Raw genomic sequence first — 19868 nt, 5'->3', positions numbered from 1 at the left:
TAATCACCTATAAATCTTAATTTGCTTCTGACTTCTAGTTCACTTTTATATTTTAAGCATAAAGCACTAATTTTAAGTTCAGCCGAACGGCCCCAATATCTTGTCCTCTTTTTGGATGATGCCATTTGATTTTCGAAAATTAAATAAAGTTGGCCCCACAGTATACGTACTTTTAACCTTTTTGTGAGAATTTGGTCCTATTCTTAGCCCACATGATATACATTCATATTCAATATTTTAATAGATGAGAGAGAATATCCATTACAACAATCTGAATTTTCATACCAAAATCTCGTAAAATCTCGAATATAAAAAAGATGTTAAAGAATATCTCCATTCACACAAATTTGTAGTTAAAAATCTTATTGAAAATTATAAATATTATATAGAAAAATATTAATTTCGATTAAACATTTTTATTGTCTATAATTTTAGCCTCAATCGCATTCAATATATCACTCACTTTAGCTATGATCATCGAAGCTGCAGGGATCGTAAAAAACACTTCATATAAATATATTTGTCGAACTTTCAAAAAGATCCGTAACATTTCAAATTCTCTTATCACATCAAGATTATATTTTATATATAATAATATCATATTATTATTAAAATATTGGTCGAACTATTAAAATACATGCATGAATAATTTATAGATCAAGAAATTATACAACATTGATATTTTATATTATTTTAACAACCGTTTGAGTTGATATAAACGTTCTTACTTGTAAGATATTATTTTCTTTAACAAAATATTTAACTTATTTTAAAAAATATAAAACAAAAATTATGATGCACAATGCGGCGCCACGAGCCTCATGTGACACCCGATCATGTGTCCACTTATAAAATGCATATGTAAACTCATGTACAGGTATTAAAACATATGTACAAATATAGTTACAGAAAATCCCAATGAGCTGTGTGGGTTCCGTGACTACTTACTTACACCCCCTCTTTTTCTTTGTTTTTTGCTCCATTCCATTGGCTTGGCTGTGTTATTTCGTGTTCTTACCATTCACAAAGTTCATCTTTTTTATTTTCAAGATCTACTCCGCTTCTGGTGAGTTATATGAATTTTTTTGAGTCTGGTTTGATTATTTTGTGCTGATTTGTATTTTAGAGCTGGATTGAGTATCAATGTATTGATTTTACTTATTATGTGTTTTTGTGTGTGTGTGACTTAGAGATATGTGTTAGAATCATTTTGATCATGTTCTCATTGCACTTGTATGTTAAATTTTTTTTGTATGTAAAAAGTTATGTGCTTTCTAGTGGTGTACATTATAGATATATAGTTATGTTATGTTCTAGGGTCATTTTTGGGGGTTTTGTTCGTGAACATGTCAATTTCTGGTCTGATGAATAGATTTTTTAAGATTCAGTACAAATGAAGATATGTGAATTAGTTTTATGGATGAATTTTAGTTGAAAGCTCCTGAATTTGGAAGATATAATTTTTTAGCCTGGCTATCTCTCCTCCAGCTCAAGCTTTATTCTCTGATTTGTCATTATATATAAGTCTGATATGTGTTTTCCATTATTTACACGTGATCTTAAGCAATTTTCCTTGGCGCCGCTATTTTTTGATTTGTCATTATGAGTCTGATATGTGTTTTATGTTATTTACACGTGATCTTAAGCAGTTTCCCTTGGCGCCGCAATCTATAAACCTAGGTCTATCTTCTTTTTTTTTGAAAAACGACAACATATGACTTTAATGAGATAAGAAATATGTGAGAAATGAAAAACAATATAAGAAATATATGTTTCGAAGATTACCGGCCGACAAATATTTAGTTTATTGGTCTAAGTATCCTCTAATGAGCAACAAATATAGGTCTTCATTATATCAAAAAACGACAATGTTTGACTTTAATGAAAAATGTAAACATCACATATACGTGTGTGGGAGATTATTAGCTGACCTATATTGACTCTATTGGCTGAAAGTATCCTCTAATGAATATAATAAAATATAGGTCTTTCCTTTTTCCTAAAAATGACGACACTCGACTTTAATGAAAGTGTAAGAAATACCTGGTGAGAAGATCAATTGACTGACAAATATCATTGACTAATTAATATATCAGGGTGACTATAGAGATTATCCTTGGATTACAAACGACTACTAGTCACATTAACCAAATAGTACACCACAATTTTGAAAAGGATGGCACGATCTACCACAATTTTGGATAGCATGGCTCGAAATACCACTAGTCACATGAAATAAGCATATATAATGTGCATATTTTAGAGATACGCATCTTTTAAATGCGTGTTATGAGATACACATTTTATACAGATCGCTAGATAAATTATCAAAAGATTCGTGCATGTTTCTTTTTGGAGTGATACGCAGCTTCCAAATGCGTATCGTGTGGTATTTAGGGCCAAACCTTTAGATTGCATGCATTCGGTTGAATGGAATTGGACCGGGGGAGAATGAAGTGAAAAATCGTAAACAAATTTAGACGAGAAAGAAGAATGTATGATACAATAGTGACTGAGCATGAATGAGTCTAGGTTTTCAATGATGAAGATTGTGGGAGAAAATAGTGAAGATTACATGGAGCATTCCCTTCAAAACATGTGAGTTAGATTTCTAGTTCAACCTCACCCAAATAGCTAGAGTACAAATTTCTTCAGTTCTCTTATCATCCTGTTCCTACCAAGTGAACGCGGCCTTAAAGTCTGGTATATTTGTGCTAGACGGTAAAAAGGCTTTCACCTATGATGATCAATGTTGATTAATTCTTTTTTACATATAGACTGCAGCCCTCAGTTGATTCAGTTGTGTTTCAGTTTTGGTATATTTTGATCTACTAATGTAGTGATGTGTTTCTGTATGAACTGATGATGGAGTTCTGTATTCATATCGTAGATCATACTATCTGCTTCCTTTGCAATCTGCTTTGGAGGTCAGCACCCTCTTCAAAGAGGAAGAAGGCCTCTTCCATTGCCATCAAAGTTCACCGCCGAAAGATCAAATACAAATGTCAATGGCAGTTTTTAGCAGCTTAGCTGATGGAGTATCCGTAGAAGAAAATAGGAAGAAATGCAAACCTGCTGGAAGGAGGCGTATTTTTGTGCAGACCGACACTGGCTGTGTATTGGCAATGGATTTGGATCGTGATGACAATGCTCATACTGTGAAGAGGAGGTTGCAGATTTGTCTTAATGTTCCAGTTGAGGGAAGCTCATTAATATTTGGTGATAAGGTACTCAAGAACGACTTGAGTGCCATTCAAAACCATTCTCCTCTTCTTCTTTCACGGATGCACAGAAGTTCGTCATCTCCTTGTCTCTCGCCCACTGGAAAAGATTTTCAACAGGGAGATCAGAGTGGTCCAATTGAGATCTTATGTCAGTGTAAAAGTCTTGCCAAAATAAAACAGCTTGTTGAGGAGATTATTGAAGGAATGAAGATTGGAGTTGATCCACTTCCTGTTAGTGGTGGGCTTGGGGGTGCCTACTATTTCAGAAACAACAACGGTGTAAATGTAGCCATAGTAAAGCCAACAGATGAAGAGCCTTTTGCACCTAATAACCCAAAAGGCCTTGTTGGAAAAGCGCTTGGACAGCCAGGATTAAAGCATTCTGTAAGGGTTGGAGAAACAGGATTTAGAGAAGTGGCTGCTTACATTCTTGATTATGACCACTTTGCCAATGTACCACCCACTGCATTGGTCAAGATCAGTCACTCAATTTTCAATACTAATAGTGTTGATGCAAAAATATTGAAAAGCAAAAAGATTGTGAGCAAGATTGCATCCTGTCAGCAATTTATTCCCCATGACTTTGATGCCAGTGATCATGGGACATCCAATTTCCCTGTTGCTTCTGTTCATCGTATCGGGATACTAGATATAAGGATTTTAAATACAGACAGACATGGAGGAAACATTCTGGTGAGGGAACTGAAAGCTTTTGGAAGATTTGGTGAAGTGGAAATATTTCCAATCGATCATGGCCTCTGTCTGCCAGAGAATTTAGAGGATCCATACTTTGAATGGATCCACTGGCCCCAGGCTTCAATTCCCTTCTCAAAAGAAGAACTGGAGTATATAGAGAAGCTGGATCCATATAAGGATTCTGAGATGCTCCGCAGACAACTTCCCATGATTCGGGAGGCTTGTCTTCGGGTTCTCATTCTCTGTACAACCTTTCTTAAGAAAGCTTCTACCTTTGGACTCTGTCTCTCTGAGATTGGGGAGATGATGACCAGGGAATTCCACACTGGTGTCGAGGAGCCTAGTGAGCTCGAGTTCGTGTGCTTAAAGGCCAAAAGACTGATTTCTGAGATGGAAGCCTTATCCCCCAAGGATGATGCAGAAGAGAATGATGTGTTTCAATTTGATATGGATTGTAAAGAACTAAGCCAAGACTCTTCAACAAATTCATGCATGATTCAACCTCCCCTTCAATCTGGATTCGGAGATAGCATCGAGGAGGAGGAAGAAGAGGAAATTAAAGGGAAAAGGCAAGGCGAGAGAATGGCTGCAAAGATGCCTAATGTTTCCAAGCTATCCATGTCACTGGAGAACACCGCGTTATATGAGAAGCCAAAGTACCTGAAATCTTCTGGACACAAGACTGCAGGTGAGCAACTTGCTTCCAGTGTTACCTTTGTGGAATTCTCAGACATGAACGATGAAAAATGGGCGCTTTTTCTAGACAAGTTCCAAGAGCTTTTGTACCCGACATTCTCTCAGCGGAAATCTGTGACCCTTGCACAGAAGCAGAATCAAAGACTTGGCACTTCATGCCAGTTTTAAGATCAAGGTAAACCTGTATGTTATATCAGACAGTTTTTACAAGACAAAAAGACTTGTGATCTTACAGGATCTCAGATTTATGGTTCCGTTTGTATCCCATGTTTTTGTCTAAAATTTCCTGTTGTTGAAAGTTCTTAGACTTAGCAGTAAAAAACATGTTTGCATTTTCTGAAAATTTCCTGTTGCTGAAAGTTCATAGAGTTAGCAGTAAAAAACATGTTTGTATTTTCTGAAATCATTTTAGGAAACGCTCAGAGTAGCAAGTTGTTTACCTTTTGTTTAATAATTCATGCTTTCTTACTCTCTTCTGCAAGAACCATAATCTAATCGTATGTGCAGTGTGCTAAGCATTTTAGGGACAACATTTAGGCAGGAAGTAGATCCTTTTGCTGAACATTAAGCTATAATATTGTTCATGTGCTCGAATGGATCTCATCAGTCCTTGAGTCGTTTGCATATTGTTTGTTGGAGGATATCTTATGCGTATATTTTATAAGTATTTTGATTTAGAGTGGGTATCAACCCAAATTCTACGTCGCAAAGGTAAAAAAATTTATCTTAAATATTAAATATAAGTAGCCAAAAACAACTCCTTCAGTATGAGTAACCTGCCAAACGGATAATTCGGATACCGATCCACAATTGTCGAATTCAAATATGGATAATATTTGTTTTACTTCGCATTCGGATAATATCCGCTTTTTTCTCGAATATAAATGCGGATATTTCGGACCGATGTTGGATTTTTTATGGCCTTACCGTATTGACAATGATTTTAGGATAATTTGTTTTCGACCAAGCTCATATGATATTTATATATATATATATATATATATAAAAAGTATTTGTACAATTATATAAAATTTGTATAAATATATTATTTAATGCTTATACACACACTACAAACTAATAGACTAAATTTTAATTATATATAGTTATACATTATATAATTTACATATCATATATAGATATAATATCATATATGTATTTAGGTGATTCGAATATCACGAATTTGGATTTGGATAATATTCGCGTTATTTCGAAAACGGATAATATCCTTTTTTATGCCGTACAAATGCAAATTTTTCGGACGGATATCGAATTTTTCGAGTCTTTTTGACAGTCTTAAGTATGAGGCCTTTTGGGTGGAGAAGTCCAAAACAAATCCGTGCAGACTTGATCACGGTCAGAGCGGACAATATTATACTAATGTGAACTTTATTGGTAGTGCGCGGTTCAACAAGTGGCATCAGAATCGAAGATTCATACTGGGATTGATGGATTGTGGGGCTGTAAGTTGTGTGATGTAGGAGGCTCCCCAAAACTACAAGTTGGTGTCAACCCAAGTCTCAAGCCAAAACCAATACCATTAGTACGAGAGCTTTGACCCAGCAGACTTATGTACGGAACATACAATATTATACTAATGAAGTCGATGAATATTGTGCGGCCAAACGTATTTTATACTCCATGATATGACAATTAGATATGCATCTTAATTTATCTATGGATCATCCATTGTACTGGGTGTCTTACTGTCTTATATATGTTTAGACCTCTGCAACGGGTTTAACTACTGTTTGTAGATAGATATCAATCAGGTTTCGAGTACACTTTCGGTATAAACAATACTACAATTTATGTTTTCATTGGCAATTCTTGAAAGAAATAGCAGCAGGGTATATATCATAACTGAAAATGAACCTAAGAAAGTACACATTTCTACAATTCAAAGGCCTTTCTCGTATGAATTTAATCAGAGTGGAAGAGCAAGACAACAGTCGGACAGCAATAAGAGCTTTGTATTTACATGGGTGACAATAGGTTTCATCAGGAGCGTTCCAGCTGATAAAAGTTCAGTATCAAATCTTTAAAAAAGAACCCTAAACACATCGATAAATGGATTAAAAATGCCATGACCTCAAATAAACCTTTGGCATGCTTCCTCAGCGAACCAAACCTTCCCCGCTTACCAGAGAAATGCTCCAAGCATCCCGTCCTTTGACATGCTTCCACACAGCTGCTCTCAAATAAATATACATTGTTCCTCCAGTTATAAGGAAACTACTTGTGACAAGTGTTTTAATGAACACTTCAAGTATAGTTCTTAATTCTACCATCTGCAGAAGTAAATAGAAGGATGTGTCTTATCAGTGTCTTATCATCACAAATTTTACTTTTTTTAATGTTTTATGACCAACTATTTAATGGATGTCTTATAATACCCATATCCATGAAACAACGAAACCACACGGTGCATTCAAAATCATTGATAAAAACACACTCTTTAGCCAATCAGTCATACATTCTCAAGTACAATTTGGTGTGACAACAATCCCCACTTAATATATACAAAACATGCAAGATGAGATACAATTTACACGCAAGATAAAGTACACCAAAAACTTATGTCATGAATTGCAAGAAATTATGCAAAACAAAATCATGTGATTTACCTTCACTCTCATTAAATCTGATCAAGCTCTCGATGGTGGATTCTCCCAATTTCCTCGGTAACCGTAGAAGCCCAATGTCACCACTCCCTTCTATGCAGAACAAGATAAATCTTTGACTCTATCTTCGACTTAAAAAACAAAATTTCACGAATTATGTGTTTTTATTTCAAATGATAACTGACGTTGTTAATGTGCGAGATAATAGAACTAGTAGTATGAGAAATAACGGATGTTTTTTACTTTTTTTTAATAAAATAATTTAATTTCTTTTAATAGCCGCATGATTCATTTCTAGATCGATCCAATGGTAGTAGATAGGACTCCGGGGACGCTAAAGAAAGTGGATTTTTAAGTAGCCCAAATATACATATATATATATATAGAGGTGGGCTCAATGAAGACCAAAAATTTTGAAGTCCTTAGAGACAACAAGATCTACCGTTTAAATAATCTGGCAATTAATGAACGTGATTAAATATTCTTTGTCTTGCATTTCTTGTCCTGCATCTCTAGTAATGTAATATTAATAATTTACACTATTCTTATCTTGCATTTCTAGTAATGTATTATTAATATTCTTATCCTCCATATCTTGTTTTAGTTTTAATTACTATCTTTATAATTACACTATTCTTGTCCAGCGTTTCTAGTAATGTAATATTAATAATTTGTCCTGTATATTTGTGATATATTTAAGTGTTATTTTGTCTTGCAATAAATTCAATTCGTTGCAGGACAATGACAATGAGTTCAGTGCCAATCATAGCAATGTCCAACTACATATATGTTTTGTATGCAATTATTATTTTTATTTGTTAGGATTTCGGTGATTAAACACCAATATTATGGAATTATTATTTTATGTTATACAGGATTTAAAAGTACTGGTTCTTCACCGATTTAGAAGTGTTGGATAGGATAGGGAGAGAAAACGAGTGTGCACGACAAATATATGCAGCCCTTGGTTGTGTAAGAAATGGATGGTTGTGATTAAGTCTCTCAAATCTCCAAAAAATATAGTCTCCATAGAACTTTCTTCTAGACACACACATATGTGTGTGTGTAAAATTTATAAATATATCTTGATTAAATTTTGTTAATATATTTTTATTACCTATATACGAACAGTACACGACGCGTTTCAAAATGAATATGAGTTTGGATCAGGTAACAAATTCTAAACAAGTACGGTATAGATTTCATCATCAAACACATAAAAATACATGAGCTATGTTAAAGGGATGATCAAATTATAAGAAAATCAAACTCAAATACAATAATTATATCATAAATTAAATTATGTTCATTATAGTATAGATATAGTTTGTATTTAGTAGTGCATCTCCAAAATTTTAAAACTCTTAACTAAAATTAGATAAATGATATTGTAAACAAAAATATAAAGACTATGCAACAAAAATACTCTCCAATCATGCATTTGTTTTTCGAAAAATTTAGTAAATCCTTGGCTATGTTAAACAATTCGAAGTTTCGAACTATGCGTCTATGGATATAAATCTTTGCACTTTTGTTCATTCCCTTCTTACAAATTAAACTAAAGAATAGCTTCAAACAAAAGAAAATCAATATTAGCTGTCATTTATTTGAAAAAGATACTCCATTATAAACTTGCAAAGACACGTACCAAGAGACGTCAAGATGATATTTGTTCAGTTTGATATATTAAAGATGAGGATGATCGTGTTTTACTTCATGCTGGGGATATTACAACGAGATGGGGTAGTTATTTTTCTGAGTTATTTAATGCAGTCCCTGGAAGGAAGATTATATTTAACCAAGAGATTGTTCATGTTCCTGACGATGATGCTGGTGCCAGTCAAGATAAAACTGTGGACGCGCAGCCTTAGGCATGATGGGTAAAGGTAAGACAGTTGGGTTGAACGCATATCGGTTCGGGGCAAGAGAAAAAGAAGTCGGACGTGGTCTGATCAATTGAGTTTGGACTAGGGAGCCCTAAATCTCACGGGAGATATGACATTAGATAAGAGTGATTAATGGTGACGGCGTATTAGAGTAGTTGAGACTCGGTCTAGTAGCTTACAGGGGTTTTGAGTGTTCTGATGTTATGCTTTTAGGACAAGGCTGATATCATTTATTGATATATGAATTAGCGGCAAAGAGGTTTTGGGTGATTTGGTGTTATGCTTTGATGCAACGGTTGTCGGCTCGGATTATTCATGGACAGATGCATTGCCGATAGAGGTGAGTCCCATGTGTTAGAAATCATGGGCTAAGGTACTATCTACTTATATATCACACAAAACTTTGTCTTGCACTAAACCAAGGTCTCACGGAAACAGTCTCCTTACTCTAAACGAGTAGGAGCATGGTCTGCGTACATTTTACCCTCCCCAGACCGTGCTCTAAATATACTGGGTTTGTTTGATTTGTTTTGATTTACTCCATCATAAATCATATAACATTTTACGAATCTTTTTAGAAGAATTTGGAGTCCTTTTATCCTAATTCCATCTATTATCTCCGCGACGAGACACGATATATGTATTTCTGTTCTGTTAAAATATATCGATCTTCATTTATACAAATTCTGACTAAATTTTATACTTTTATCACTTCGAAACTACAAACATCGTCCAAGCTAATTCGGAGTTTCAGGAAGCAATCATGTCATTCATTTTTGATCAATTTTTTGTTTTAACATCTTCCATTCGAATTGCATTTATCATTCTAAAATAGATTAGTATATATTTTGTCCTCTTTTCGCACGATGCCATTTGATTTTCGAAAATGAAATAAAGTTGGCCCTATAATATACGTACTTTTAAACTTTTTGTGAGAATTTCGTCCTATTCATATTCATTTTAATAGATGAGAGAGAATCCATTACAACAATCTGAATTTTAATACCAAAATCTCGTAAAATCTCGAATATAAAAAAGATGTTAAAGAATATCTCCATTCACACAAATTTGTAGTTAAAAATCTTATTGAAAATTATAAATATTATATAGAAAAATATTAATTTCAATTAAACATTTTTATTATCCATAATTTTAGCCTCAATCACATTCAATATATCACTCACTGTAGCTATGATCATCGAAGCTGCAGGGAACGTAAAAAAAATTCATATATATATATATATATATATATATCTATATATATATATATATATATATATTTGTCGAACTTTCAAATATATGAAACTTTTCAAAATCTCTTATCACGTCAAGATTATATTTTATATATAATTATATCATATTATTATTAAAATATAGGCCGTACTATTAAAATACATGCATGAATAATTTATGGATCGAGAAATTATACAAAATTGATATTTTATATTATTTAAACAACCATTTGAGTTGATAAAACGTTCTTACTTGTAGTATATTATTTTCTTTAACAATATATTTAACTTATTTCAAAAAATATAAATAAATAAATAATATGATGCACAATGCGGCGCCACGAGCCTCATGTGACACCCGATCCTGTGTCCACTTATAAAATGCATATGTAAACTCATGTACAGGTATTAAAACATATGTACAAATATAGTTACAGAAAATCCCAAGGAGCTGTGTGGTTTGCGTGACTACTTACTTACACCCCCTCTTTTTCCTTGTTTTTTGCTCCATTCCATTGGCTTGGCTGTGTTATTTCGTGTTCTTACCATTCACAAAGTTCATCTTTTTATTTTCAAGATCTACTCAGCTTCTGGTGAGTTATATGAATTTTTTTGAGTCTGGTTTGATTATTTTGTGCTGATTTGTATTTTAGAGCTGGATTGAGTATCATTGTATTGATTTTACTTATTATGTGTTTTTGTGTGTGTGACTTGAGATATGTGTTAGATTCATTTTGATCATGTTCTCAGTGCACTTGTATGTGTTCCAAGAGAGTTCATTGTTCTGCACAGAAGTGCTAATTAAGAGGTATTTATGTTCTGTAGGATAATAGGTATTTTTGTTCTGCAGGATAATCACACGTGTTCACTAAATAAGCTGCTGATCATTTGCCATCGAATACTGACATGGACGGAAAATTACAAAAGACACACAGATAGAAGATAAAGTGCCGAACATGATAGAAGTACAGGATAAAGGGCAGAACATGAGCGATCAACGGAAGCAGTACGTTTATTATTGAGTATTCTGCAAGTGGAGAAGATGAACATATATAATTGTTGAGGAACACAATGGAAAAAACTCTAGGATGATATACATGTAAGGGCAGAACATTGTACTTCTATTAGCGACACTTTGCAAGTACTCGGTAGTTGTAACTGACCCTTGTGTCTCGCGTACATAGATGGCTGAAAACTAACGCGCCTCTTATCTGTATATAAAATAAAACTTGAATTTTATATTAAATAAGAAACATCTAATAGAATAGCAGCCATCGGATCTAGTGTAAATAAAGGGTCTGGATTGGGACTCCAAGGACTCCAATAATCATGGGACTCCAAATAACTTTTCTCTAAATATTATCTTAATTAAATTTTATTAATATATTTCTATTAAATATATACGAACAGTGCCTGACACGTTTCAAAATGGATATGAGTTTTGGATCCGGTAACGAATTCTAAACAAGCCCGGTATAGAATTTATCATCACACAAAAATACATGACACGAGCTATGTTAAAGGGATGATCAAATTATAAAATAAATCAAACTCAAATACAATAATTATATTATAAATTAAATTATAATTCAAAGTGCTTTTCTTGTGTCTTCTTGATAAACCAGCGTTTATATATAAATGCAGGAGGAATAACTTTCGCGATCGAACTGCCAAAATAGAATGGGCTATAAAAAAGTTGAGGTATTTCGAATTGTGGTTCATTATAATATAGATATGGTTTGTATTTAGTGGTGCATCTCCAAAATTCGAAAACTCTTAATTTAAAATTAGGTAAATGATTTTGTAAACAAAAGTATAAACACTATGTAACAAAAATACTCTCCAATCATGCATTTATATTTCGAAAGTTTTAGTAAATCCTTGGCTATATATGTTATACAATTCGAAGTTTCGAACTATGCGTCTATCAATATATATATAAATCTTTGCACTTTTTGTTCATTCCCTTCGGACAAATTAAACTAAAGAATAGCTTCTCACAAAAGAAAATCATGCGACTATTAAAAAGAATTGAGAGTCCTTTTATCCTAATTCCATTATCTCCCGGACGAGACACGATATATGTATTTTTGTTTTATTAAAATATATCAATCTTCATTTTATACAAAATCTGACTAGATTTTATACTTTTATCACTTTAAAACTACAAACGCATCAAAGCAGATCGTCCAAGCTAATTCTGAGTTTCAGGATTGCAATCATGTCATTCATTTTTGATCAATTTTTATTTTTTTTTAACATCTTTCATTCGAATTGCATTTATCTTTCGAAAGTAGATCGATTAGTATATGGTGGTGTTTGGCAACCGATTATAAACCCAGCTTCTGGGTTTATAAGTTAGAACCACATTTTTTTGACAGAATAAGTTATAAGCACTTATTTGTACTCTCTGTGTAAAAAGTCGAAAAGTACTTTGAAAAGGTTAGGATTACTGGGGCCGTTTGGGTTAGCTTAAAATAAGTGCTTTATGCTTAAAGTAAAAAAAGTAAAGTAGAGGTTAGAAGTTAGTTAAGACTTATAAGTGATTAAAGTGTTTGAAAAAAAGTAGAAGTCATGAAACAAAAGTTAGGAATCCTAGTTTTTTATAAGTGTTTCTCGACTTTTTACACAAACGGTACGGATAAGTGTTTTCAAACTTAAATTCTAGAAGTGGGGCTTAAAAACCCCACCCAAACACCCACACTGATTTTGTTTCACGACTTCTACTTCTTTCCCAGACAGTTTAATCACCTATAAATCTTAATTTGCTTCTGACTTCTAGTTCACTTTTATATTTTAAGCATAAAGCACTAATTTTAAGTTCAGCCGAACGGCCCCAATATCTTGTCCTCTTTTTGGATGATGCCATTTGATTTTCAAAAATTAAATAAAGTTGGCCCCACAGTATACGTACTTTTAACCTTTTTGTGAGAATTTCGTCCTATTCTTAGCCCACATGATATACATTCATATTCAATATTTTAATAGATGAGAGAGAATATCCATTACAACAATCTGAATTTTCATACCAAAATCTCGTAAAATCTCGAATATAAAAAAGATGTTAAAGAATATCTCCATTCACACAAATTTGTAGTTAAAATCTTATTGAAAATTATAAATATTATATAGAAAAATATTAATTTCGATTAAACATTTTTATTGTCTATAATTTTAGCCTCAATCGCATTCAATATATCACTCACTTTAGCTATGATCATCGAAGCTGCAGGGATCGTAAAAAACACTTCATATAAATATATTTGTCGAACTTTCAAAAAGATCGGTAACATTTCAAATTCTCTTATCACATCAAGATTATATTTTATATATAATAATATCATATTATTATTAAAATATAGGTCGAACTATTAAAATACATGCATGAATAATTTATGGATCGAGAAATTATACAACATTGATATTTTATATTATTTTAACAACCGTTTGAGTTGATAGAAACGTTCTTACTTGTAAGATATTATTTTCTTTAACAAAATATTTAACTTATTTTAAAAAATATAAAACAAAAATTATGATGCACAATGCGGCGCCACGAGCCTCATGTGACACCCGATCATGTGTCCACTTATAAAATGCATATGTAAACTCATGTACAGTTATTAAAACATATGTACAAATATAGTTACAGAAAATCCCAATGAGCTGTGTGGGTTCCGTGACTACTTACTTACACCCCCTCTTTTTCTTTGTTTTTTGCTCCATTCCATTGGCTTGGCTGTGTTATTTCCTGTTCTTACCATTCACAAAGTTCATCTTTTTTATTTTCAAGATCTACTCCGCTTCTGGTGAGTTATATGAATTTTTTTGAGTTTGGTTTGATTATTTTGTGCTGATTTGTATTTTAGAGCTGGATTGAGTATCAATGTATTGATTTTACTTATTATGTGTTTTTGTGTGTGTGTGACTTAGAGATATGTGTTAGAATCATTTTGATCATGTTCTCATTGCACTTGTATGTTAAATTTTTTTTGTATGTAAAAAGTTATGTGCTTTCTAGTGGTGTACATTATAGATATATAGTTATGTTATGTTCTAGGGTCATTTTTGGGGGTTTTGTTCGTGAACATGTCAATTTCTGGTCTGATGAATAGATTTTTTAAGATTCAGTACAAATGAAGATATGTGAATTAGTTTTATGGATGAATTTTAGTTGAAAGCTCCTGAATTTGGAAGATATAATTTTTTAGCCTGGCTATCTCTCCTCCAGCTCAAGCTTTATTCTCTGATTTGTCATTATATATAAGTCTGATATGTGTTTTCCGTTATTTACACGTGATCTTAAGAAATTTTCCTTGGCGCCGCTATTTTTTGATTTGTCATTATGAGTCTGATATGTGTTTTATGTTATTTACACGTGATCTTAAGCAGTTTCCCTTGGCGCCGCAATCTATAAACCTAGGTCTATCTTTTTTTTTTTTGAAAAACGACAACATATGACTTTAATGAGATAAGAAATATGTGAGAAATGAAAAACAATATAAGAAATATATGTTTCGAAGATTACCGGCCGACAAATATTTAGTTTATTGGTCTAAGTATCCTCTAATGAGCAACAAATATAGGTCTTCATTATATCAAAAAACGACAATGTTTGACTTTAATGAAAAATGTAAACATCACATATACGTGTGTGGGAGATCAATTGACCGACAAATATCATTGACTAATTAATATATCAGGGTGACTATAGAGATTATCCTTGGATTACAAACGACTACTAGCCACATTAACCAAATAGTACACCACAATTTTGAAAAGGATGGCACGATCTACCACAATTTTGGAAAGCATGGCTCGAAATACCACTAGTCACATGAAATAAGCATATATAATGTGCATATTTTAATGATACGCATCTTTTAAATGCGTGTTATGAGATACACATTTTATACAGATCGCTAGATAAATTATCAAAAGATTCGTGCATGTTTCTTTTTGTAGTGATACGCAGCTTCCAAATGCGTATCGTGTGGTATTTAGGGCCAAACCTTTAGATTGCATGCATTCCGTTGAATGGAATTGGACCGGGGGAGAATGAAGTGAAAAATCATAAACAAATTTAGAGGAGAAAGAAGAATGTATGATACAATAGTGACTGAGCATGAATAATTCTTTAAGGCCGCGTTCCTACCAAGTGAACGCGGCCTTAAAGTCTGGTATATTTGTGCTAGACGGTAAAAAGGCTTTCACCTATGATGATCAATGTTGATTAATTCTTTTTTACATATAGACTGCAGCCCTCAGTTGATTCAGTTGTGTTTCAGTTTTGGTATATTTTGATCTACTAATGTAGTGATGTGTTTCTGTATGAACTGATGATGGAGTTCTGTATTCATATCGTAGATCATACTATCTGCTTCCTTTGCAATCTGCTTTGGAGGTCAGCACCCTCTTCAAAGAGGAAGAAGGCCTCTTCCATTGCCATCAAAGTTCACCGCCGAAAGATCAAATACAAATGTCAATGGCAGTTTTTAGCAGCTTAGCTGATGGAGTATCCGTAGAAGAAAATAGGAAGAAATGCAAACCTGCTGGAAGGAGGCGTATTTTTGTGCAGACCGACACTGGCTGTGTATTGGCAATGGATTTGGATCGTGATGACAATGCTCATACTGTGAAGAGGAGGTTGCAGATTTGTCTTAATGTTCCAGTTGAGGGAAGCTCATTAATATTTGGTGATAAGGTACTCAAGAACGACTTGAGTGCCATTCAAAACCATTCTCCTCTTCTTCTTTCACGGATGCACAGAAGTTCGTCATCTCCTTGTCTCTCGCCCACTGGAAAAGATTTTCAACAGGGAGATCAGAGTGGTCCAATTGAGATCTTATGTCAGTGTAAAAGTCTTGCCAAAATAAAACAGCTTGTTGAGGAGATTATTGAAGGAGTGAAGATTGGAGTTGATCCACTTCCTGTTAGTGGTGGGCTTGGGGGTGCCTACTATTTCAGAAACAACAACGGTGTAAATGTAGCCATAGTAAAGCCAACAGATGAAGAGCCTTTTGCACCTAATAACCCAAAAGGCCTTGTTGGAAAAGCGCTTGGACAGCCAGGATTAAAGCATTCTGTAAGGGTTGGAGAAACAGGATTTAGAGAAGTGGCTGCTTACATTCTTGATTATGACCACTTTGCCAATGTACCACCCACTGCATTGGTCAAGATCAGTCACTCAATTTTCAATACTAATAGTGTTGATGCAAAAATATTGAAAAGCAAAAAGATTGTGAGCAAGATTGCATCCTGTCAGCAATTTATTCCCCATGACTTTGATGCCAGTGATCATGGGACATCCAATTTCCCTGTTGCTTCTGTTCATCGTATCGGGATACTAGATATAAGGATTTTAAATACAGACAGACATGGAGGAAACATTCTGGTGAGGGAACTGAAAGCTTTTGGAAGATTTGGTGAAGTGGAAATATTTCCAATCGATCATGGCCTCTGTCTGCCAGAGAATTTAGAGGATCCATACTTTGAATGGATCCACTGGCCCCAGGCTTCAATTCCCTTCTCAAAAGAAGAACTGGAGTATATAGAGAAGCTGGATCCATATAAGGATTCTGAGATGCTCCGCAGACAACTTCCCATGATTCGGGAGGCTTGTCTTCGGGTTCTCATTCTCTGTACAACCTTTCTTAAGAAAGCTTCTACCTTTGGACTCTGTCTCTCTGAGATTGGGGAGATGATGACCAGGGAATTCCACACTGGTGTCGAGGAGCCTAGTGAGCTCGAGTTCGTGTGCTTAAAGGCCAAAAGACTGATTTCTGAGATGGAAGCCTTATCCCCCAAGGATGATGCAGAAGAGAATGATGTGTTTCAATTTGATATGGATTGTAAAGAACTAAGCCAAGACTCTTCAACAAATTCATGCATGATTCAACCTCCCCTTCAATCTGGATTCGGAGATAGCATCGAGGAGGAGGAAGAAGAGGAAATTAAAGGGAAAAGGCAAGGCGAGAGAATGGCTGCAAAGATGCCTAATGTTTCCAAGCTATCCATGTCACTGGAGAACACCGCGTTATATGAGAAGCCAAAGTACCTGAAATCTTCTGGACACAAGACTGCAGGTGAGCAACTTGCTTCCAGTGTTACCTTTGTGGAATTCTCAGACATGAACGATGAAAAATGGGCGCTTTTTCTAGACAAGTTCCAAGAGCTTTTGTACCCGACATTCTCTCAGCGGAAATCTGTGACCCTTGCACAGAAGCAGAATCAAAGACTTGGCACTTCATGCCAGTTTTAAGATCAAGGTAAACCTGTATGTTATATCAGACAGTTTTTACAAGACAAAAAGACTTGTGATCTTACAGGATCTCAGATTTATGGTTCCGTTTGTATCCCATGTTTTTGTCTAAAATTTCCTGTTGTTGAAAGTTCTTAGACTTAGCAGTAAAAAACATGTTTGCATTTTCTGAAAATTTCCTGTTGCTGAAAGTTCATAGAGTTAGCAGTAAAAAACATGTTTGTATTTTCTGAAATCATTTTAGGAAACGCTCAGAGTAGCAAGTTGTTTACCTTTTGTTTAATAATTTATGCTTTCTTACTCTCTTCTGCAAGAACCATAATCTAATCGTATGTGCAGTGTGCTAAGCATTTTAGGGACAACATTTAGGCAGGAAGTAGATCCTTTTGCTGAACATTAAGCTATATTGTTCATGTGCTCGAATGGATCTCATCAGTCCTTGAGTCGTTTGCATATTGTTTGTTGGAGGATATCTTATGCGTATATTTTATAAGTATTTTGATTTAGAGTGGGTATCAACCCAAATTCTACGTCGCAAAGGTAAAAAAATTTATCTTAAATATTAAATATAAGTAGCCAAAAACAACTCCTTCAGTATGAGTAACCTGCCAAACGGATAATTCGGATACCGATCCACAATTGTCGAATTCAAATATGGATAATATTTGTTTTACTTCGCATTCGGATGATATCCGCTTTTTTCTCGAATATAAATGCGGATATTTCGGACCGATGTTGGATTTTTTATGGCCTTACCGTATTGACAATGATTTTAGGATAATTTGTTTTCGACCAAGCTCATATGATATTTATATATATATATATATATACAAAGTATTTGTACAATTATATAAAATTTGTATAAATATATTATTTAATGCTTATACACACACTACAAACTAATAGACTAAATTTTAATTATATATAGTTATACATTATATAATTTACATATCATATATAGATATAATATCATATATGTATTTAGGTGATTCGAATATCACGAATTTGGATTTGGATAATATTCGCGTTATTTCGAAAACGGATAATATCCTTTTTTCTGCCGTACAAATGCAAATTTTTCGGACGGATATCGAATTTTTCGAGTCTTTTTGACAGTCTTAAGTATGAGGCCTTTTGGGTGGAGAAGTCCAAAACAAATCCGTGCAGACTTGATCACGGTCAGAGCGGACAATATTATACTAATGTGAACTTTATTGGTAGTGCGCGGTTCAACAAGTGGCATCAGAATCGAAGATTCATACTGGGATTGATGGATTGTGGGGCTGTAAGTTGTGTGATGTAGGAGGCTCCCCAAAACTACAAGTTGGTGTCAACCCAAGTCTCAAGCCAAAACCAATACCATTAGTACGAGAGCTTTGACCCAGCAGACTTATGTACGGAACATACAATATTATACTAATGAAGTCGATGAATATTGTGCGGCCAAACGTATTTTATACTCCATGATATGACAATTAGATATGCATCTTAATTTATCTATGGATCATCCATTGTACTGGGTGTCTTACTGTCTTATATATGTTTAGACCTCTGCAACGGGTTTAACTACTGTTTGTAGATAGATATCAATCAGGTTTCGAGTACACTTTCGGTATAAACAATACTACAATTTATGTTTTCATTGGCAATTCTTGAAAGAAATAGCAGCAGGGTATATATCATAACTGAAAATGAACCTAAGAAAGTACACATTTCTACAATTCAAAGGCCTTTCTCGTATGAATTTAATCAGAGTGGAAGAGCAAGACAACAGTCGGACAGCAATAAGAGCTTTGTATTTACATGGGTGACAATAGGTTTCATCAGGAGCGTTCCAGCTGATAAAAGTTCAGTATCAAATCTTTAAAAAAGAACCCTAAACACATCGATAAATGGATTAAAAATGCCATGACCTCAAATAAACCTTTGGCATGCTTCCTCAGCGAACCAAACCTTCCCCGCTTACCAGAGAAATGCTCCAAGCATCCCGTCCTTTGACATGCTTCCACACAGCTGCTCTCAAATAAATATACATTGTTCCTCCAGTTATAAGGAAACTACTTGTGACAAGTGTTTTAATGAACACTTCAAGTATAGTTCTTAATTCTACCATCTGCAGAAGTAAATAGAAGGATGTGTCTTATCAGTGTCTTATCATCACAAATTTTACTTTTTTTAATGTTTTATGACCAACTATTTAATGGATGTCTTATAATACCCATATCCATGAAACAACGAAACCACACGGTGCA

The 19868-nt window shown here is 34.0% G+C and overlaps 2 protein-coding genes across 2 annotated transcripts; both read left to right on the top strand.

Moving 5' to 3' along the window:
- Positions 1 to 2958: 2958 nt before the first annotated feature.
- LOC135149724 (phosphatidylinositol 4-kinase gamma 7-like) lies at positions 2959 to 4874 on the top strand. Its single transcript, XM_064085533.1, has one exon. The coding sequence runs from the start codon at positions 3003 to 3005 to the stop codon at positions 4782 to 4784; it is 1782 nt and encodes a 593-aa protein (XP_063941603.1). The 5' UTR covers positions 2959 to 3002; the 3' UTR covers positions 4785 to 4874.
- Positions 4875 to 15790: 10916 nt separating this feature from the next.
- Positions 15791 to 17706, top strand: LOC135149731 (phosphatidylinositol 4-kinase gamma 7-like). Its single transcript, XM_064085554.1, has one exon. The coding sequence runs from the start codon at positions 15835 to 15837 to the stop codon at positions 17614 to 17616; it is 1782 nt and encodes a 593-aa protein (XP_063941624.1). The 5' UTR covers positions 15791 to 15834; the 3' UTR covers positions 17617 to 17706.
- Positions 17707 to 19868: the final 2162 nt, after the last annotated feature.

This window comes from Daucus carota, chromosome 9 (assembly GCF_001625215.2).
Source record: "Daucus carota subsp. sativus chromosome 9, DH1 v3.0, whole genome shotgun sequence".
NCBI lineage: Eukaryota > Viridiplantae > Streptophyta > Magnoliopsida > Apiales > Apiaceae > Daucus > Daucus carota.
Note: the sequence above shows the minus strand (reverse complement) of the source record. Positions and strands in the feature narration are given on the sequence as shown.

Bases quoted from the DNA above. Each gene is read 5' to 3' on its own strand.
- LOC135149724 (XM_064085533.1), top strand. From the start codon at position 3,003: ATGTCAATGGCAGTTTTTAGCAGCTTAGCTGATGGAGTATCCGTAGAA.
- LOC135149731 (XM_064085554.1), top strand. From the start codon at position 15,835: ATGTCAATGGCAGTTTTTAGCAGCTTAGCTGATGGAGTATCCGTAGAA.